General features: G+C 35.0%; 1 protein-coding gene across 2 annotated transcripts in view; it reads left to right on the plus strand.

The window, feature by feature from the left end:
* The window catches only part of prkcba (protein kinase C, beta a), a 54,404-nt gene extending 30,832 nt beyond the window's left edge, over positions 1–23,572 (plus strand). Inside the window, exons 6-17 of one of the 2 annotated variants that reach the window (XM_073866196.1) lie at positions 3,120–3,276; positions 3,365–3,499; positions 3,575–3,671; positions 3,756–3,902; positions 5,851–6,024; positions 6,422–6,513; positions 7,505–7,567; positions 10,388–10,526; positions 10,599–10,679; positions 12,629–12,736; positions 12,863–13,003; positions 22,497–23,572. In XM_073866196.1, the coding sequence (XP_073722297.1) occupies positions 3,120–3,276; positions 3,365–3,499; positions 3,575–3,671; positions 3,756–3,902; positions 5,851–6,024; positions 6,422–6,513; positions 7,505–7,567; positions 10,388–10,526; positions 10,599–10,679; positions 12,629–12,736; positions 12,863–13,003; positions 22,497–22,649 (1,487 nt within the window). In that variant the 3' untranslated portion in view covers positions 22,650–23,572. Of the gene's footprint in view, positions 1–3,119; positions 3,277–3,364; positions 3,500–3,574; positions 3,672–3,755; positions 3,903–5,850; positions 6,025–6,421; positions 6,514–7,504; positions 7,568–10,387; positions 10,527–10,598; positions 10,680–12,628; positions 12,737–12,862; positions 13,004–16,606; positions 17,975–22,496 lie in introns of those variants that run through there. The other variant, XM_073866195.1, reaches the window with a different exon arrangement.

Consider the following 23,572-nt stretch of genomic DNA (forward strand, 5'->3'; position numbering starts at 1 on the left):
CTTCATGAGAAATCCGGTTATTAGTCTGGTAACAAACCCCTCTAAATGAGTCTGTTTTTCTCAGTTCTGTTTGCTTCGGGCAGAAACAGCATCATCTGGAAACATGAGATCAATCCACCAACGATCGCCCCACATCCCGTTCTCACACACCCACAGACACATTCGCCCATCAATCAGCTGTCAAGAGCTGCATTTAGAGGCGCTTTGTGTAATGATAGTGGAAATGTTGTACACGTTACAGTTCATTTATTACATGACAGACTCTTTAGTGTGATAATGTGCACTGTTGATAACAAGAGCCACTTAGGTTATTGCTCAAGCCTTAGCATATAACACAGTGTTTCTCATTTAAGGGACTGGGGCTCACAGGTGGGCCTTTCAAGGGGGGCCTTAAAGGATTAGTCCATTTTCTTTAAAAAAAAATCCAGATAATTTACTCACCACCATTTAATCCAAAATGTTGATGTCTTTCTTTGTTCAGTCGAAAAGAAATTATGTTTTTTTGAGGAAAACATTCCAGGAATTTTCTCATTTTAATGGACTTTAATGGACCCCAACACTTAACAGTTTTAATGCAGTTTAAAATTGTAGTTTCAAGGACTCTAAACGATTCCAAACAAGGCATAAGGGTTTTATCTAGCGAAATGATTGCAAAAAAAAAAAAAATGCACTGGGTTAGGGTTTAGCTCCCAAAATTAGACAAAGTCTATCATACAGCCCACATGAAAAAATAATGGAGTATACTTTACAACTTCTCACAACTTCTCATCTTCCTCCGGCTGTGTGACGAACCAGCCGACCTCATGTAATACGTCATCACGTCAAGAGGTCACAGATGATGTATGCGAAACTACGCCCCAGTGTTTACAAGTGTGGAGAAAGAGGACCATTCTGACATTGTTGTATGTCGAATGATACTAATTAATGTCTTTGTGTCAGTTTATTGTTTAAAATGGTCCGCAAATGTGCGTTTCATATATGTAACACGTGACCTTTTCACATCATTACGCAATTACATGAGGTTATGTGAGTTGTGGTTTAAAGGTGCATATTTTTTATTTTTCTTGCGAAAAATGACAATTGTTTTGCTAGATAAGACCCTTATGCCTTGTTTTGAGAACATTTAGAGCCCTTGAAACTTTAATTTTAAACTGCATTAAAACTGTTGAGTGTTGGGGTCCATTAAAGTCCATTGGAATGAGAAGGGTCTGGAATGTTTTCCTCAAGAAACATAATTTCTTCTCGACTGAACAAAGAAAGACATCAACATTTTGGATGACATGGTGGTAAGTAGATTACCTGGATTTATTTTTTAAGAAAATGGACTAATCCTTTAAGATGACTTAAAATTATTCAAAAGTTATAAAGATAAATAAAACAACCAACCCAAAATCCACGTATTTCTTATTGTTTGGTTATTTTGTAATGAATATACATTTCAGTGTTTCCCAAAGGATTTTGAAGAGACTGTGGTGGTGATGACGTCACTCGCTAATTAGCATATATGTGACGTCATCATGTCGTGTTTGCGTTTGATCTAGTGTTGGCACCTGAAATATGTTTCACTTCTACTCTTTGATCTGTATCTGTATTTGATCTGTATTTTATATGAAATTATATTTTAAGACAAATTAAGCTGTTTTAAATGGTAAAATAAAAATGTAAATGGGAATCATGAAAATTCTATTTGTGGGGGCCAGTGTTGATTCTGTGGTATCATTTTGATATTGTAAGTGATTGTACTTAATCATAAAACCTACCATACTGATAAAAAGTATAGCTTTGAATGCATTTTCGCTTTGGATAAAAACGTCTGCCAAATGCATATTGTGAAATGATTATAATGAAAGAGAGACCCATGTATGTGGAAAAGGATGTGGGCACCTAATGCTAACCTAAAAGCCACTGGCAACCAACCCAGTAACCTTAAGCCGCCTTTCCAATGTACACTCATTCAGAAACGACTGTCAGGCGTTCGCCCCCTAGTGGCAGTTGTAATGATTTCAGTTTAATCGTAAATCCATACCAACATGGGAGAGAAGTGCAAAAGCCTTCCTTCTAATATTCACCATAGTGGAATAAATAAAAAAATGCAAATGAATGAAAAAATAAACAGCTATGCATGTATGACAAAGACCGCCAATAATATTTGGAGAGAACAGTTGGAGACAAGATTAAAAATAATGTATACATATTTAATTGATACTTATCAGGATTAATTTTTGAAAGGATTTAAGTGTTACTGATAAAGTTAAGCAAAAAAGATTATTAATTTCACCTTGCATTTCCACTGTACACGACATTCAGACACAACTGTCGGAGTTTGCCCCCTAGTGGCAGTCATAATTAAATTTCAATTTACTCGTAAATTCGGAGATGTTCAAAAACCTTCATTCTAGTATTCACCATAGTGAAATAAATAAAGAATGCAAATTAATGAAACAATAACATCTATGCATACATGACAAAGACCACCCATATTTTTTGGAGAGCAGATACAGTATTGTGCAAAAGTCTTAGGCCACCATGCCATAATTAGATTTGTTGTTTTTGCAATGTTATAGTGATCATATATAATTGTTTCTCAGTCTCTTTAATAGAATACATCCAGAAAATACATGAAATGTGTATGTAGTATTGAAAACTGTAAAAAAAAATTAGCAATAGCAGGAAACTGCAGGATCTCTTAAATCTAAATTAAATCCTAATTTCTAATTTTAAAAAAAATTAGTCTTTTTACTTAATTCTGCTCAAAAACGCTCTAGATGTGTTTAGTGCAAACTTAGAGAGGTCACACTAAACATCGACAATGCCTAAAAAAGACATTAAGTCGTGAAAATTTTTTTATTTTATTTTTTTGTACATATTTCCTGTATTTTTTGTTTGTATCTTAATAAAATAGATTGAAAAATAAATATGGATGGACATTAAAACTTCTAAAACAAAAAGTCTGGTGGAGGTGGCCTAAGACTTTTGCACAGTAATGTATGTAGACAAGATTAAAAATAATTACAAAAAATATTAAATTAATAATTCCGAAAAATGTAAATAAAGTTTCAGAGTAATGCTTAATATTTAAGTAATTTATGGTGTACTTGTGATTCTGTTTCGTTTTACAGTCCAAGATGCTCGTAACTTGGTACCGATGGATCCCAATGGCCTGTCAGATCCATACGTGAAGCTCAAGTTAATTCCAGACCCAAAGAATGAGAGTAAACAAAAGACCAAGACCATCAAGTGCTCCCTAAATCCCGCCTGGAACGAGACCTTTACTTTGTGAGTGAATAATGCGTTACTTCATTCATATGGTGTGTGGTGTGTATGTGTAATGAGTGCATCCGTTGCATGTGTGCTGTTACCATAGTAACCTCAAAGAGACAGACGTAGACAGGCGTCTGTCAGTGGAAATCTGGGATTGGGATTTGACCAGCAGAAATGACTTCATGGGTTCGATGTCCTTCGGCATCTCTGAGCTGCATAAACAAGGTGTCAGTGGATGGTAAGATATAACGTTATAGACAAAACACTATGAGACCATCATCTGGATTATAAACTGCACGGGTTTGGATTGTAGGTTTAAGTTGCTGGGCCAAGAGGAAGGAGAATATTTTAATGTTCCAGTTCCTCCAGAGGGAGAAGAAGGCAATGAGGAACTAAGGCAGAAGTTTGAGGTAAAATCGTACTTGTTGTACTTATCTACATATTATGAATCTGCTTCGTCATTTTAATTTTGGTAAAAAAATTTGTCACCTCAGAGAGCCAAAATTGGACCGGGCACTAAGAACATAGATGGATCATCAAAGAACGACATCTCCAAATATGATGCCAACGGCAACCAGGACCGCATGAAACTCTCTGACTTCAACTTCATCATGGTACTCGGCAAAGGCAGTTTTGGCAAGGTAACGCACTGCATACGTTCGTGTACACTTTCTTATACAAATGAACAAAAAAATATGTTTGTACTTGAGGTGATTTTTGATGGCTTACTAGTACGGTATGAGCTTTTAAAACATTTGGCTTTATTTATAAAAATTATTAAAATAAAATTATTATTTAAATCCAGAACAACAAGGTGCATTATGAGAAAAAGTTTAACACAAGCTATACTACAGCTAAATATTTTTATGAATTGAAGAACATTGTTTAGGCTTTTTAAGTGTAGATTTAGTGAAATAATGTCCTAATAAAAAAAAATCAGCCAGTATCTGTCAGGGTTCCCACGGGTCCTTGAAATCCTTGAAAGTTTGTAGATCTGGGGAAAAAAATCAAGTTTTTGAAAATATACATACATAGATACAGGTCATTGAAAGTGCTTGAATCTATTTTATGCTGGGAAAAAATCCGTATTATTCCCTGTGTAAAATTCTAGACTTTTTTGTTCGCTTTAAATGCTTATATCTTTTGTATGCGACTGTTGATTCATACCAAAATGCTTTTTTGCATAGTTGTGTTTGACACATGAAAACGTCTCGGGTTACGTATGTAACTGTTGTTCCCTGAAAAGGAAACGAGGCGCTGCGTCTCCCTTGCCATACTTCATGCATCTCTGTAACGCCGTCTTTGGCAATATTTCAGATAGCGATATACTTCCTGTCTCCCACGTCACCCTGCCTTTGTGGTTAAGCCTCACTATTGGTTGAATTTGATATATCAGATGCACTTACCCCTGGAGGCGTCCCCAAAGTGTCACCAAAGTGACGCAGCGTGAGTTCCCTTGAAAGGAATCTTTAACGATGTATCTTAAAAGGTAACACAATGTAACTTTGCTCTCACTTGAAATGTGTTTGGGTAATGTGAGGGTATTGGACCTGGAAAGTCCTTGAAAGGTCCTTGAATTTGAAGTTAACTAAGGTGTGGGAACCCTGATTTGTGCACATGTAAATTTACGAAAAGAAATCAAAACAGAAAGCCATGCATATTAATATAGGGCATTTTTAATAATATATTAGTTGATAGATTGAAACGAATGAATCATTATTTAGGCTAAATTAAGTCGGAAAGTCATGTAGTCATTTAGATTTCAGAACAAGCTTAAATGCTATCCATAACAACTTACATTATATCCTGTGTGTTCCTTGGTCGAAAATATGTAGAAATATATGCGAAAATAAAAACTTTTTGACGCTCTGGGTTTTCCCCTTCTGCATCATTTTTTGACGTACAAGATACTGTGGCGAGGACGCCGGTTGCTCTTGAAAATAATGTGTTCATGTTCTGTGGAAGTAATGTTATTAACAAGTAATATTAATAACTGCACTTTGACACTTTTTGGGGCGAAGGGGCCCGGGAGGGGGAAATGTAGGGTTATGGAGGAAGTAAAGCAATGAAAGAGAGATGTTTTTGGTTTTTACTGCTGGTTGTAACGTTAGATTGTTTTATTGTGCGTTTTGGTTTTTGTTTGCACGCATGAGAGTTTTAATATCTCCTAATACCCGTGTTAGTCTGGACAAATACAGGCAATAAACCAACAATCCAGTTTGTGTGAAAGCTATCCTCTCTCATGCTCGTTCTCCTGGGGAAAAATACACACCACCACATTGGTCTCAGAAGTGGGATCTTCCCAGAAGATAATGGAGAAAAATCCAGTAAGATCGCTCTGTTGTACAATGACAGAGAAGAGCAACCAGCGTCCTCACCACATTACTTTCAGTTGTTTGGCTTATTTGTCAAATAAAGATGCATTTTAATTCATTGCATGTGTACAAGTAGAAATCATTTTAATACAGCTGCCGAAAAAACCCATAACCTAACCCTAACCTAATGCTGTAATACAGGATTGTGCTTACCGCGACAGCCCTACTTTGTATTGTACTATGATAAATTTCAATTGACTTTGTCTTTCTTCAGGTCATGCTCGCCGAACGTAAAGGCTCAGATGAGCTGTACGCCGTGAAGATCTTAAAGAAGGATGTGGTTATCCAAGATGATGATGTTGAGTGCACTATGGTGGAGAAGAGAGTTCTGGCTCTTTCCGGCAAGCCGCCCTTCCTTACACATCTACACTCCTGCTTTCAAACCATGGTACAAATCACTTTCACACTTTACACTAACAGATGCATTGTACCCTGAAAACTAGAGATGCGGTGATATGAAATGTTTCTACGATAGCCGATTATATAGATTAATTTCTGACTATAGATTGGTGGTTATTAACTAAATTATGAAGATTACATTTTCTTAATGTTATTCTTTCATATAATGACCATTAATATTGAACATTAAACTAGTGATGTTACATTTTCTTCTATGCACTTCTATATTCCTGTTCTTTTTTAATTGACAGCTGTTTTGAAACAAAAGTGTAAAAAATCTATTTTCTTGACTGATTCCGATTATTAGCCGATATATCGGTGCATCTCTACTTAAAACTATTAGCTGTTATGTTATGACAATCGATTATGGTGTTTGTGTTTTGTAGGATCGTCTTTACTTCGTCATGGAGTATATCAGTGGCGGAGATTTGATGTATCAGATACAACAAGTGGGAAAATTCAAAGAGCCCCATGCAGTGTATGTAATGACTCGCTTTTAAACAAACTATACACAAAGACCAACATTATGACAGCAAGTTACTACATTAAATCTATATACAGGAAAGTTAGATGACAGTGTTGTAAATGGCCAGTATGTGGCACCTGTGATCACACATTCGTTGAATTCAAATAATCTTAAAGGCGGGGTGCATGATCTCTGAAAGCCAAATGTTGACATTTGAAATCACCTAAACAAACAAACCCCTACCCCAATAGGATCTGGACCTTTTTTTGATAGACCCACCCCACACATACGCAACCCAGGCAACGATGTTGGTTAGTAGACACTCCCCTTACTGCTGATTGGCTACAAGTGTGTTTTGGTACTCGGCCCGAATCCCTTTTCCAAAGTGTTTTTCAAAAATCATGCACCTCGCCTTTTAAGTAGAACACCACCGTTTTCCAATATTTTACTATGTTTTTACCTCAACATAGACGAATTAATACATACCTATTTTTTTCTCAATGCGTACACTTTAATCTTTGTACAGCACGTTTTAAATGTGTAAGCATTTAGCCAAACCCCATTCATTCCTATGGCTCCAAACAGGAATGAATTTATAAACCACCAAACACTTCCATGTTTTCTCTATTTAAAGACGGTTACATGAGTAGTTACACAGGTAAGTATAGTGGCACAAAATAAAACTTTTATTTGGAGCCATAGGAATGAATGGGGCTAGGCTAAATGCTAACACATTCATGCTGTACAAAGATTAAAAGTGCATGCATTGAAAAAAGATAGGTATGTATTAATTCATCTTAAGTTCAAGTTAAGGTAAGAACATAGTAAAATATTGAAAAAGGGTGGTGTTTTCCTTTAAGTAAATCCATACATTCTATACATGCAGTCATATATTTAGTGTATTGTTATGATTTAGTGTATTGTTACTCAAGATTTTGAGTACTGATGTGAATAATTAAGTTACTGACTGGGGCAGAGTTTTAACTCTTGTGTTCATCATCAGGTTTTATGCAGCTGAGATCGCCATCGGTCTCTTCTTCCTCCATTCAAAAGGGATTGTTTACAGGTAAAATTGTACATTATGTGCATTGTGTAATTTTTAAAATGCTGTATAATATACACAACTATATTATAAGTGGTGTATAAAGACCTTACAAAATGAACTGTATTGTTTTTATTACCTGAGAATGAGCCGTTTTATCTACAGTGGGGCAAAAAGGTATTTAGTCAGCTACCAATTGTTCAAGTTCTCACACTTAAAAAGATGAGAGAGGCCTGTAATTTTTGTCAAAGGTACACGTCAACTATGAGAGACAAAATGAGAAAAAAAATCCAGAAAATCACATTGTCTGATTTTTTAAGAATTTATTTGTAAATTATGGTGAAAAATAAGTATTTGTTCAATAACAAAAGTTTATGTCAATACTTTGTTATATACCCTTTGTTGGCAATGACAGAGATCAAACGTTTTCTGTAAGTCTCCACAAGGTTTTTACATATTGTTGCTGGTAGTTTGGCCCATTCCTCCATGCAGATCTCCTCTAGAGCAGTGATGTTTTAGGGCTGTCGCTGGGCAACTCAGATTTTCAACTCCCTCCAAAGATTTTCTATGGGGTTGAGATCTGGAGACTGGCTAGGCCACTCCAGGACCTTGAAATTATTCTTACGAAACCACTCCTTCTTTGCCCGGGCGGTATGTTTGGGATCACTGCCATACTGAAAGACCCAGCCACGTTTCATCTTCAATGCCCTTGCTGACGAAAGGAGGTTTTGAGTCAAAATCTCACGATACATGGACCCATTCATTCTTTCCTTAACTCGGATCAGTCGTCCTGGTCCCCTTGCAGAAAAACAGCCCCAAATCATGATGTTTCCACCCCCATGCTTCACAGTAGGTATGGTGTTCTTTGGATGCAACTCAGCATCTTTCTCCTCCAAACACAAAAAGTTGAGTTTCTACCAAAAAGTTATGTTGTGGTTTCATCTGACCATATGACATTCTCCCACTCTTCTTCTGGATCATCCAAATGCTCTCTAGCAAACTTCAGATGGGTCCGGACATGTACTGGCTTAAGCAGGTGGACACATCTGGCACTGCAGGAATTGAGTCCCTGGCTGCATAGTGTGTTACTGATGGTAGCCTTTGTTACTTTGGTCCCAGCTCTCTGCAGGTTATTCACTAGGTCCCCCCATGTGGTTCTGGGATTTTTGCTCACCATTCTGGTGATAATTTTTACCCTACGGGATGAGATCTTGCGTGGAGCCCCAGATCGAGGGAGATTATCAGTGTTCTTGTATGTCTTACATTTTCTAATAATTGCTCTCACAGTTGAATTCTTCACACCAAGCTGCTTACCTATTGCAGATTCAGTCTTCCCAGCCTGATGCAGATCTACAATTTTGTTTCTGGTGTCCTTTGACAGCTCTTTGGTCTTGGCCATAGTAGAGTTTGCATTCTGACTGTTTTAGGTTGTGGACGGGTGTCTTTTATACTGCTAACAAGTTCAAACAGGTGCCATTAATACAGGTAACAAGTGGAGGACAGCGGATCCTCTTAAAGAAAAAGTTACAGGTCTGTGAGAGAAAGAAATCTTGCTTTTTTGTTATTGACCAAATACTTATTTTCCACCATAAATTGCCAATAAATTCTTAAAAAATCAGACAATGTGATTTTCTGGATTTTTTTCCTCATTTTGTCTCTCATAGTTGAAGTGTACCTATGATGAAAATTACAGGCCCCTCTTATCTTTTTAAGTGGGAGAACTTGCACAATTGGTGGTTGACTAAATACTTTTTTGCCCCACTGTACATACACCCCTGGTCCCATAACATGAAAGTCTGTATCATGTTTCTACAGTAGCCCTAAATGGACAAACTCTTTTATAGAACGCGTTTCGTCACCATGTTGTCTCAGACGACAGCATGTTTGTCCTGTTGCGGCTACCGTAGCTTCTCTATGCTTTTCGAGAGGGAGGGGTAAAGCCGATTTATAGTCGTGCGTAAGTTCGGCTATACGTAGCCCGTGTGTAGCTCTGCGTAGCCTGACGTGCACCTCGCAAAAATTTTAACAGCGCGTCAGTTCTACGTGGACCGCAAGCGCCGTGATTGGTCCACCAGAACCCCTCCCGTCAGGTAAAAAAAAAGTAGTACCTACACACAACTATAACGATCCCTTAAGCTGTGGACTAAGCCGTTGGTTGCAGTTCACAATCTCACCACTAGATGCCACTAAAAATCGACATAGTGGAACTTTAAGGAAACCTGTGCTTATGTAACACAAAATAATATACAACATGTTTATGTACCTGGCTGCATGGAAATGTATTAAATGTCTCTAAGGGCATAAATATCTTGAAGTAAATGTGCATCTGAGTAATCTCTAAGTACATGTTTTCTTTTATCACACCTTTATTGGTTTACACAAACAAACCGGTATTTCTGAATGGCCTAAGGCTTGGATTAAGCGGATTTGAAGCGAAAGTATTTAAAGCACGTATAATATGTGCCGAGAGCATTGTGTTAATATCACTATCTAATTTTTTTATGGAGGTGGCATTTAGCGGTTTTTGCATTACGAGCTGTTTAATTATTCATTGCTTATTCAAAACATTCTTGAGGCCATGAATGTAAAAGCCTGGATTGTTTATAAGTTAAGATTCATTGACAGTGAAAATAAATGTTACCCATATATGTGACCCTGTCTATAAAGTCTCATAATCTAATGAGATAAGAAGCATCAAATGACTTTATATTAAGAAAATCCAGGTTATATTTTAAAATCTCTAGAAATGACTTCAGCTGGGTCTTCACAGACTGGGTCACATATTTTCTTGACATAATTTACATACATAACATATTTCCGACATTATTGTTTGCTTTTTTACAGAGATCTGAAGCTAGACAATGTGATGTTGGACTCTGAAGGCCACATTAAGATTGCAGATTTTGGCATGTGTAAGGAGAACATGTTTGATGGTGCCACGACCAAAACCTTCTGTGGTACTCCAGATTATATCGCCCCTGAGGTTTGTTGGAGTTTTTACTGTAGAGATGTACACTATGGGTGTACGTTACTTAATATCTGTCCTCTGTTACAGATCATCGCTTATCAGCCCTATGGGAGGTCTGTTGACTGGTGGGCTTATGGAGTTCTCCTGTATGAAATGCTTGCTGGACAGGTAAGCTGGTGCTAGCTTATGAAAACAGTATTATTAAAAAAAAAAATTGGATGAGGCACAAAAATGGTAAATATTTTTAAGCACTTAAGATCATGCGTAGTTTGAATTTGAAAGATGTAAAGGACGATAACTTATGTACTGTAAGTTTTCATATTAATGGAAGATATCGTCATTTTCATTGGCTGTCGGTGTTTAATGGTTTATCAGCTGGATAAAACTACACTCCGAAAGTAATAACAACAAAATCTTTTTCTTTGGAGTTGGAATGTTAACTCTTGTGTCTTTATAGTTTAACGGTATTGTCCTTAGGCTAATGAACTCTATTATTTGGCAAAAATAATTTATAAATATTATTATTGTTAATAAATTATTAATATTGTATTTTTAAATATAATAAATGTTGCATAAAATATATTATAAAATTGTTTAAAATACACTAGTCAACATTTGAAGTGGATCAAAACCTTTCGTAAAAGTTGTCTTAAAACCTATATTACCCAATACCCATTCTTGTCCTAGGACAACTTTAATGAACGTTTTTGATCCACTTCAAAAGTTGACTAGTATATATTGAAATTTCATTAACAAAGATTAATAAATACTGTAACAAATGTATTGCTCATGGTTTGTTTATGTTAGTTAATACATTAACTAATGTTAACTAATGAACCTTATTGTAAAATGTTACCGTAATTTTTTATATATTTTACAATTTCTATATATTTTTATATTATATTATATTTTATATATATATATATATATATATATATATATATATATATATATATATATATATATATATATATATATAATTTCTTTCTTTATTTATTTCTTTATTTATATTTAATATATTGTAAAATATTGTTAATAAGTACGAGATAATGTATAGGTAGCTGGTTGTTATCTCAGAAATTATTTTAGTTTGTGATAACAACAGGCTGCCTACATTATCATGCTTTTTACATGGCTATTTACCTCATAAGTAAGGTAAAGAACATTAAATATCATTTTGAAATACGATTTGAAAAACCTTCCTCGAAGAAAGCCTGTTTACTTTCAATTTTAAAAACATTTTCAATGTCACAAACACACTATTTGGTTTAATAGTTTGTAAATTTAATGTCATATATGTTATTAAAAGACATATTTATATTACATTTTTGTGTAATATTAAACTGAATCTGTCAAATTGATTTGCAGCATCCGGGTTATTGTGTGTTATTCGTTTTGTGCGGGTGTTATTTGGGCATAACAAACCTGCAATGTTGCGACTGGCCAATCAGAATCAAGCATTCCAATGAGCCGTGTAATAATAAGTAATGACGATTAACGAACACAATTTTTTTGTATTAATCACATAAGCAATAAGACACTCTGTTTTTACAATAGCTTACATATTAATCTAGCTTTGTGTCATGCGTATTTGCTAGGACTGCACAATATATCGTTTCGCAATGTGCGCCTCGGCAATAGTTACATCGCAGAACATACAAAACATTTATTTCAAAAGGAAAACTTTTACAAATGCCTTTGCCAGTGTTATTATGAGAACGGTTTCACAAAATGAATAAACAGAAGACAGAAGTTAACAGAAGTTAAATCCTCTCAAACAGAGCTTTTGTTGTCATCTGGTGAAGTCATGAAATATTTTGCATATGGCAATTTACATCCCAGAAAAACAAAAGACCGCAATGTTAGTTTCCTCTCAATATCGTGCAGGCCTAGCAATCGCATTCCTTATCAAGGTCAAAAAAAATTAGTGGTTGCTACTTTGTTACACAATGTTTTGCAATAGTAAATCATTCATTTGTAAGTCACTTTGGATAAAAGCATCTGCTAAATGACTAAATGTAGTAAATTAATATATAAGATATATATATAAGAGTCTAATTTCATGTGACAAATTTAGGTTTATAGTAGTGTCAACAAATTTTTTCTTTTATCTTTAGCCTCCTTTTGATGGCGAGGATGAAGATGAGCTTTTCCAGTCCATCATGGAGCATCATGTGTCTTACCCGAAATCTATGTCCAAAGAAGCAGTGGCCATATGCAAGGGGGTAGGTACACAAGTGTAACATGACCGTACTCGATATATATATAAGTGATTTTATATAGTAAATGACTTTAGCTGGGTTTTCACAATGCTTGTATACCCTAACCGGCCCTATTACTTATTTATATAGCTGATGACCAAACATCCAGGGAAACGCCTTGGCTGTGGACCAGAAGGAGAGAGAGATATTAAGGAGCATGCGTTCTTCCGTTACATGGATTGGGAAAAATTACAAAACAAGGAAGTCCAGCCCCCCTTCAAACCCAAATCTGTAAGTGATACCACAAATTGTACGTGTTGTATGTGATGCCACTGAAAGTATGCCGGCTTTTTCCTGGGATGCTGTGTTTGAATTCCCAATCCTGAGAGTTGCAGTACTAGTGCGTTGAATGAGCTCATGAGTGGAGCATTAAGGCCCAATCTTCATTTATTTAAGAGCCTTGTGGTGATTTTCTGAAAACGTGGTTTTATTTTGTACATGTGGTGAAGTTGAGGCTCTTGCACGTCCAACACAGGAAGTGATGCGTCTCTTTTAGTTTCTGCTGTCAAGCCGCATGTGGAAAAAATGTGACGCTAGGTGGGGAGGGTTTGGTTTCAGCCTTTGGTGTTACTGTGGTATGAATACAGAACTGAGGTGGAGAAATTTAAGCACTTTTTTGTACAGATTGTACATAATGCTGATGCTGGGTGTGAATGGACATGAATATAGACATGTATGTCTCTTATACAGGGTTACTGAACCGCCACATAAACATGAACACTCTTGTTAAGGAAGATTGTTTAAGTTTTAAAGAAGTGATTTGTTTCCACGTACTTGTTGAAACATAATTGTTAAATTATTATTAAAAGTGAAAAAGTGAGGACATTTCTAGAAAGTTTAGTTCATAAGCTTTTAAGAGGAATGCTCTTACGTATTGTTTTGTATTAAAACAACCTTAAATCTTAAAAATTAGCCTACACTGTAAAAAATACAGCATTTTTGTCAAATCAGTATATATTTTTATTGTACTTTAAATTTAAAATTGAGTTAAACAATTTCAACTAGTTTTTATAAGTTTTAATATGTCAACTTTTCAAAGGTCAAAACTTAAAATAGTATGTTGAATTGACTTGCAAAACCAAGTTGTTTTAACTTTTTTTACGGTGTAGGTTACTTAAGTTTTTATGTTTGTATTTAAACAAGAACCTAAAGTGCAGAAATCTTTACAGCTAAAGTGAAATTTGCATAATGTGGTTTCATGCATATAGATATAACAATGCTAGCCAAGTCAGGATAAAGTCGTCATGAAACAGATTGTCTTATTTTCCTTGTTGTGACATATATCCTATGATAGGCTTCTGAAATGAGAAAAAAATTAGGGTGGGACTGATTGGATCGTTGGAATCATGCTAATAGCCAATCGCTGCAGTCTTTTTCCCAGGCCTGCCCTCGCACCATTCCTCATGACGGGAAGTTAAGAGACGTCCTTTTGAGGAGAGGAGGAGATTAGCATTTTTGATTTAAGATTATGAGAGATTAACTTTAAAAAATAAGTCATTTGTTAAAAAAAATTAAATATTCCATAAAAAGTTTTTAATTTTACTTCTGTTCCAGGATTTTTCTCATTTTAATGGACTTTAATGGACGCCAATAGTTAACAGTTTTAATACAGTTTAAGATTGCAGTTTCAAAGGACTCTAAACGATCCCAAACGAGGCATAAGGGTCTTACCTAGCGAAACAATTGTCATTTTTGACAATAAAAATAAAAAATATGCACTTTTAAACCACAACTTCTCGTCTATCTCCGGACCTGTGACGCGCCAGGGCGACCTCACGTAATACGTCATCACGTCAAGAGGTCACAGATGATGTATGCGAAACTACGTCCCAGTGTTTATAAAGTGTGGAGAAAGAGGACCGTTCCGACGTTGTTGTATGTCGACTGATACTAATTAATGTCTTTGTGTCCGTTTATTGTTTAAAATGGTCCGCAAATGTGCGTTTCATACATGTGCGTGACCTTTCCACAGCATTGCGCAATTGCGTGGGGTCGCCCTGGCGTGTCACGGGACCGGAGAGGGACGGGAAGTTCTGGTTTAAAAGTGCATATTTTTTATTTTTCTTGCCAAAAATGACATCGTTTCCCTAGATAAGACCCTTATGCCTCATCTGGGATCGCCCAGAGTCCCTTGAAACTGCAATCTTAAACTGTATTAAAACTGTTAAGTGTTGGGGTCAATTAGAATGAGAGAGATCCTGGAATGTTTTCCTCGGGGAGCAGGGTTTCTTCTTGACTGAACAGAGAAAGAGGTCAACATTTTGGATGACGTGGTGGTGAGTGGATGGTCTGGATTTTTTTTGGGAAAATTGACTAATCCTTTAAGGTTTAGGGTCAGAGAGATAGAAAAACAGACAGATTTAGATTCATGTTGGAAATAGGTTCTCATTGAAAAGAGAAAGCGTGCGGTATAGTGAAATGTTGCCTTATTGGTCAGTGTAAGTAAGCCACGCCCCCAGTATTGTGTTGACGACATTAATACTTTGAGCTAAAATGATGATTTTTCCCATTCACGGGTAAGTTCTTTGGGTGTATATAGATCCCTCTTTTTTTCTCCAGTTTTTCCACTTCACCATCACATTTCTGTTTGAATACTTTAAATTATCCGGTTCCTCGGATCACACATTTCTCAATGCTGCATTTTTATGGCCTGACATTCAAATGCTTCCCTAACATTTAATTTACATGTTTGAATGTAAAAACTTATACCGCACAATCAAAGGCAAGTTTGCAACATTGAGATCAAATGCATCACTTTTCACTCAAAAATGACAAATCTGTCATTATTTTTCTCACTCTCAAGTTGTTACAAACCTGTTTAAATTTATTTGTTCTGCTGAACACAAAAAAGACATTTTGAGGAATGTTTGTAATCAAACCGATCAGAGGCCCCACTGACTTCCATAGTAGGAAAAGGAATACTATGGAAGTCAATGGGGCCTCTGATCGGTTTGGTTATAAACGTTCGTCAAAATATCTTTTTAGTGTTTATAAAGAGATTTATACAGGTTTGTAACAACATGAGAGTGAGTAAATGATGACAAAATTTTCATTTTTGGGTGAACTATCCCTTTAAAACATTTTACATAAAAAAAATGTTTCTGATAATTTGATTGCCAACATTCATATATTCTAGACTATGAAATGTAGATATGTGTTTGTATTATTTTCTGTCATTGCACAATCATGATGTTCAGTTATTGTACAGCAACTGTATTTAATAACGTTACTATAAAAGAAGCAGAAAGTTGTTTCATTTCGATTAGAGATCTGTATTAAAAAATTAAAGGAAGTTTCAGGTTCAATGTTAAGTTTTATCAGCAATGTTTGGGTTATGCTGCAAATCATTTGGACTTACAAGCCAAAATTATTTAAATTATTATTATTATTTTTATTATTTGTTTGTTATATTTTTAATTATTTTATGCACATAAAGTTGACATTTATAAAGCAAGGCTTTTGACGAAATTATAAAATATGTTAACGCTATTTAAGACTAATAAGTTAAAATTACATTACTATACATGCATATTTTTACTAAGGTATATTGATGATATTTAAATGATTTTAACATTTAACTCATTAGGGTCATTCAAACATTAAAAATGCAAATATTATTTTATTAGCAAATTTCTTATTCCGCCAAATCAAGACCAATTTGAAAGATCATAAAACTTGCACTGAATCTGAAACATTTCTTAATTTTTTTTAAAGATTATCCTTTATAATTTTTCACATTTAAGGTTATCCTCACATGTCATTTTGCCTAATTTGTTTCCTCATTTCGCAATCATTTTCCCATCCCACATCTCTCTTCTCTCGTCTTCTCCACAGTGCGGTCGAGACGCAGAGAACTTTGATCGTTTTTTCACCCGTCATCCTCCTGTCCTGACCCCGCCTGACCAGGAAGTGATTCAAAACCTGGACCAAGAAGAATTTCGGGGCTTCTCGTACATTAATCTTCGTTTTTCATCTGTAAGATCCAAGTAGCCCATTTTAGCCAAGCACGTTGTAGGGACCAATCATATGACAGATACACGGTTCGAACGAGCCGATGAGGGACGACCGGTTTAGTGGAACGGAGGTAATTTCGGTACACATTGTTCCTTCCTGTTTATTCTTTCATTCATGTTGCTTAAGCCTCTTATTTCGGGAAGGATCGAGGAAAACGATAAACTAACTTTTTAAACGAGCTTATTAAAGAGCGAGTAAGTGAGATTTTCCTATTCTCTGGCGCTTGCATTTCATTATGTATTGTAATGTTACGCGACTTAAAAAAACTTCATAGTATTTAGGTGAATTTCACGAAACTTGGCCGGAACATGTCCAGGTCACATTTTACACCAAAAGTTAAAGAAATATATTGAAAATAAAACCGAATGATTTCCTAAATACATGTAATGGGACGAACAGTATTAGTGTAGTATTTGTCGTACTGACTTTTATTTATGTTGCCTTAAATACAACTATTGTATTACATTTTAACTGTATAACATTGAAATCACTTTAAAGAATAATGACAAGTACGAAATACTCAAAAAAAAGAGAGCGTCATAATCCAAAAGAAAATGATAGTCCTCAAAACAGGCTATGAATTTGTTGTTTTTCGGATGTGAAATATGAAATGAACACGTTCTTCACAAGTTTTGTGAGCTTCACCCAATCACCTCTGATTCAATCATATCTTTATCAAATATAGTTGCCAAATCTGTCCTTTTCCCCTAACACACATACGCACGATCCACGTGGCTCGGCTGAATCATTTAGCTCTCATTGATCAGGACATTTTACTGGGTCACCCCATTTTCAGTGATTTTTCGGTTCGGTGTTGTACGTGTGTTTGTGTAAAACTGTGCCAAGTCAGAGATTAAAGATTAGAGGGTGATTTTACGGTACATTTATGTAGTTATCCAACCAGTGCTGCTTGGATACTCATAACTACATCCTTAAACTTCTTAGATTAGACAACTGGAAATGATAGTGATGTATCTGCAACAATTAAGCATCTGCGACTTATTCCAGACATATTAATGTTGTAACTACTTACTAAAGTTAACATATCTTTTTGTCATTATTTTGCCAAATCTGTGATGTATGATCTTTTTTGACTTGTTACCTGTGCCTGGCAGTGTTTGGATCAAATTACTGTAAAACTGTGGACAGACTGTTTCTAGAGGAAAATATATGAATATGTATTTGGAATATACGAATGATTTCTGTTTGTTCTGTACATTTTCATCCATTGTGTTTTATTCATGTACACACAATAATATATCATTTATCATTTAATGGTCATTGAACACAAAACCAGTCAGGTATTATTGTAGCAATTGTATGGGTCAAAATTAAAGTTTTTTCTTTTATTATGTAAAGATCATGTTCCATTAAGATATATTGTGCATTTACTATTGTAAATATATCAAAACTTTTATTTTTGTGAGTGGATGCGGTTGCTAAGGACTTCATCTGGATAACTTTTTAGGCAATTTTTTTAATATTTAGATTTTTGGCACCCTCGGATTCTAGATTTTCAAATAGTTTTCAAAATGTGTCCTATCCTAACAAACCATACATCAAAGTACATTTTATTTTTTCATCTTTTAGACTATATGTATAAATCTTAAACTGTAATAATGTAAAAATATTGACCCTTATGACTGGTTTTGTGGTTCATATATCTTTTTTGATGCTCATTGCCATGGATGTTACAGGCCATAACAATACAATATTTTTTTTGTTTGTCTTATATATAGCTAAAAATCATGATGTTGTGTTGTCCAAGTTAGTGTTAAAGGAAAACACCACAGTTTTTCTATATTTTACTATGTTCTTACCTCAACTTAGACTAATTAATACCAAACACTTCCATGTTTTTCCTATTTAAAGATTGTTACATGAGTAAGTATGGTGGCACAAAATAAAACTTTTGTTTGGAGCCATAAGAATTCTGCATTTGGCGGCCATCTTTACCCCAGGCAGCTCGCTCACTCGTAGCATTGAGTTTTAATGGTGCAGGTACTTTTAAGTGACCATAACTTTTTTAATTTTCTACCGATTTTCAAACAGTTTGGTTTGTTATAAACGTCAAAGATGTACCTATGACACTGCATACTTATACTAAAAAATATATTCATGAAACATGTTAAAGCATCCAGAATTATAGCCACGTATGCTACGAGTGAGCGAGCTGCTTTGGAGACCCCGCCGTAACACATCTAGCCTTTATACATATCTATGGTTATAACAAGGTAAACTTTAAAAAAAGATTTGTTGGTGCAGCTTAAAAAAATAAGTTACCTGGTTGCCTTAAAGGTGCAGTGTGTACATTTTAGCGGCATCTAGTGGTAAGGTTGCGAATTGCAACCAACGGCATCACACATCCACTGCTCACCTCTTGCTTTTGAAACACATAGAGAAGCTACGGTAGCCGCCACCGGACAAATTTGTCATCGTTGGAGACAACTTAGTAAAAAAAGTTTGTCCGTTAAGGGCTTCTGTAGAAACATGGCGGCACAAAATGGCGGCTTCCATGTAAGTGGACCCTCTGTGTATGTAGATAAAACGTCTCATTCTAAGGCAATAAACACATAACAGTTCATTATGAAAGGTCTTTATACACCCCTAATAATTTAGTTTTTTATATTATTTTGCATTTCTGTCAAGAGATCCTTCTAAAAATTACACACTGCACCTTTAAATTTTTGAGTTAATTCAACTTAAAAAAAAATACTTTTTTCACAACTTTTTAAAGTTGAATTAATTCAAAATTTTAAGGCAATCAGGTAACTTACTTTGCTAAGTTGAACCAGTAATGTAAGAATGTAACAGAACTGGCAGGCCTGTAACATCTTGTGATCCATGACAACGAGTACCAAATTATTCAGATAACTAAAAATATACCCATTTGAAAAAGCAGAAAAATAATGACTGGGAGGTCAAATATAGGCAATTACGTAATCATCACCTATATAACAGAAAGTGAGATGTGCTGAGTTTAATGACAACAGCAAAGCGCCTTTAATGCAGTATACTGAGACTTTAACACAGATCATTTGCCTTCTTGTAAGCCGTATTATATGTGTGGATGAAAGTATATCTACACAGCTGGATAGCCTGCACACATTTTTATAATGCATTCAACATTTTTTTGAATATCAAAACATAAAATATGTATTTAAAATCCAATCAATTGTGTTGAAAAGTCATGTGCATGTAGCCTTAAAGATACTGTATATTTAAAAACAATGCAAATCTAGAAATTACTTTTTAACTCTTTCCCTGCCATTGATGAGTTGTCTCACAATTAAGAGAAAACATTTGCATTAAAAAAGCATGTTCGTGATTAGTTTTTTGTTAATCTGTAATATCGTGATTATCCACTAGATGCCGCACTTTCTCAATTTATAAAAAAATTAGTGCTGGGCAAAGATTAATCGCGATTAATCGCATACAAAATAAAAGTGATTTTTGGCATAATATATGAGTATGTGCTGTGTCTAATTATTATGTATAAATAAATATACACACATTCATGTATGTATTTAAGAAACATTTACATATTCTATATTAAAAATAAATTAAAAACAATTAAATATAAGTAAAACAATTCTGAAATGAATATATGAATGTGTGTGTGGTTAAATATACACAATTATTAGACACAGTACACGCACATATTATGCAAAAAATCATTTTTATTTTGTATGCGATTAATCGCGATTAATCTTTGCCCAGCACTAAAAATATATATTTACTAATTTTAAACTCTGTGTATGTTTTGATAATCGTTCTGAATCTGCTCTCTAACAAAATTCCTTTACAAAAATGCAATTATTTTAGATTTTTGCTTTTTTATGAATATGAATAGGATAATACGTTTTTTTCCCATTTTGTTTGTTTGTTTGTTTGTTTATTGTTTGAAAGCAGAGGGTCTGTTCTTTCATTTGATATATTTGTATGTTTATATATTTTTAGAAGAAAATTGTCATTCTTTTTGTGAAACTTTTGTGAAAATCACAAAAAATGCTGGCAGGCAACTTTTAAAAAAATGGCTTGCGGGGAATTAGTTAACGTAAATTGTGTAAACAAATTCTCATAACATTTAATTAAAAAAAAATATAACAATCCGTAAAAGCGGACCCATATCTCAACCTCAGGAATGTTTTGTGCGTATGCACATAAATTGTGTATTTGGACTTCTTGGTCTGGTGGGGATGTGATGATGCAGTTGTTGAGTAGGTACAGGGACCAGGCCCTCGAGTGCTACTTCTCTCCAAGAGCTCTTATAAAGCCGGGCTGGGTCCCCGGCAGAAGGTGAGAACTTGTCTTGATTGTCCTCTGAAGGGCATTGGTTGCCATTTGTCTTTCTCTCTCTGTGTGTGTGCCTGGTTTTGTGTTTTTCAGAACTTTGAACTGTTTGTCTATGTTGTTTAGACTTGAATCTCCAAATGTTTGTCTAATGGCTGTTCTTCGGATAAGTTTATGGTCCATCTTTTGTCCTTCAATTCTTAATTCTGATGTTTCTTCTGACTGTGGGTCTTCGTTCATTTCCTCCTGCTCTTTCTTGTGATCTGTCTGAGCATCTGTGTTTGTTCGGAAACTCTCTGATTATTCTCTACGACACTGTTTTGTTGCATTAATATGTAAATTAGGTTTAAAGTCAACCTGAAATCAAAACGAGACATTTGTGGTCTTATTGTGACCAATTCACTCATTACATGCTATTTACGGAAAACTAAGAAACACGTTTGTCTTCGTAATGTTGTATAAAAATTATAAAATAATTACATGTGGATAAAACAAAATATTAAATAAACTCCGCTCTGTACTGTACATTTTTCCAATTAATGTGATAAAATTGAAATTTCTTTGCGTCAAGCCCATCGCACATTTTGTTTTCTTGGCTGAATACTCTTAAAGAGGTTCACCCCAAAAATGGTGCTCATTGACTTTATATAGTAGGAATAAAAATGACCATGCATGGTCAAGTCAATGAACTACTTTTTTAATTTTTCTCTGCATTGTGTATTTTCATGTTGACTTTGAATCCATACTTTGTTGAAACCATACAGCATTGTTAGCATTGTTGCTATAACGTATGGGGTTCTTATTAAATGTACATGTATTGTTTGATTTATCACTAAACATGGCAGAAAAAAAACGCAAAACCTTTGATTTATTAAAGCGGTGAGATGAAGTTAAAGCAACTTGGTTTTGCAAGTCAATTAAACCTACTATTTGAAGTTTAAATTGTTTAACTTAATTTGATAGGAATATCCTATTAATGAAATCTCTGATAAAGTTGATCAGTTTATTTGATAAAGATGTTGAAATGGATCTAAAGTACGATAAACCTCGACATCCAGGATAGTTGCACTGTGGAAGTGCTTTGCTGCCTTAAAATTTTTTGTTGGATGGGCTCCGATTTGCAGGTCATGTCAACTTGCTGTTGTTTATCTTGACAGGAGATGAGTTGTTACAACTTATAAAATGAAGTTGCCTTTTTTTAAACTAAACTTTATAAGTTATACCAACTCACCTTTAGTTGTAACAGCTCGTCTCTGGTCAGGTTGGGTAATGGTGGGTTGAAGTGACTTGTGGATCTGAGTTGGTTCGGCGGAAAAATTGAGGCAGCAAAGTATTTTTTACAGTGTGTGAATGAATTTGATCCTCATGGTTATTTGCTTAATTTTGCAATCATAACTCTATTTTTCTCTTTTTGTAGAAAAATCGCCAAGACACGGGAAATTTCGACAAGGAATTTACCAAGATGGCAGTCGAGCTAACCCCGACAGATAAACTCTTTATAATGAATTTGGACCAGAATGAATTCCAAGGCTTCTCCTACACCAACCCAGAGTTCGTCATTCAAGTTTAACCCCAAACCGACTTATCAACCGTTCAGATTATATGAAGGGAGGAAAGCTACCCAGAATGCATTATTTTGTCCTTGTGCATCTTGATTTTCCTCTCTTCTCATTTAAAAAAAAGGTCCAGACCCTGTATGATCATATACAGAACCAAACCAGCACTACTCAGTCTAAACAAAGTTCTCAGAAACTCTGAATCGAACGATAAAAGAGCGTATTCATAGTCTCCATGAGAATGCCACGTGTTTTCATCTCCATGAGAATTATCCTACCTCTTTTCTTTATACATGTCTCCATATATTTAGTCTTGCTTTTCTAGCAGTCCCAAACAAAGTGCAAGCACGGCTAATCTGAAATTGCTTAGAGAGATCTAATGGCATAAAGACAAGCTAGAGCCCAAATGAAAGAAAAGCAAATGGCCATTAACTTGAACCACACGCATGTTTGTGAGTTTTGCGTGTAATTGTCTTGTTGCTAGATTCCAGTGATTCCGGTTTGCTGGAGATTCCCGGCAGTAGCTTGCATTAGCACATCATCAAAGCAATTAAATAATGGCATAGTGGCTTTAGTTTGCCACAGGCATGATGGTTCCTGTTCATGAGACGATCCTAAAAATATTTATGTATAATTCTTAATATCTTAAGGGAACAATGTGGGCTCTCAGGCTCTCTTATGTTGCATTAATGAAGCTTTTAGAAAGTCAATTTGTAAAAAAAACGGATGGTTTTAATAGTGTCGAAGGCCTGTTGCTTGTTTGTCATCTTTAAACCTAGCAATTTCAACAACCAAGGTATGGGCCAATGACATGATTTATGATGCATATTTTTCTGTCCGGGGGCATTATTTACTATAAAAGTAACTTGATACATTTATGACGTGTCACTTTATTTTACAAAACCTATACAATGACAGTATTTTTTATAATTGCTAC

The sequence above is a fragment of the Misgurnus anguillicaudatus genome, chromosome 3 (assembly GCF_027580225.2).
Source record: "Misgurnus anguillicaudatus chromosome 3, ASM2758022v2, whole genome shotgun sequence".
Taxonomy (NCBI): Eukaryota; Metazoa; Chordata; class Actinopteri; order Cypriniformes; family Cobitidae; genus Misgurnus; species Misgurnus anguillicaudatus.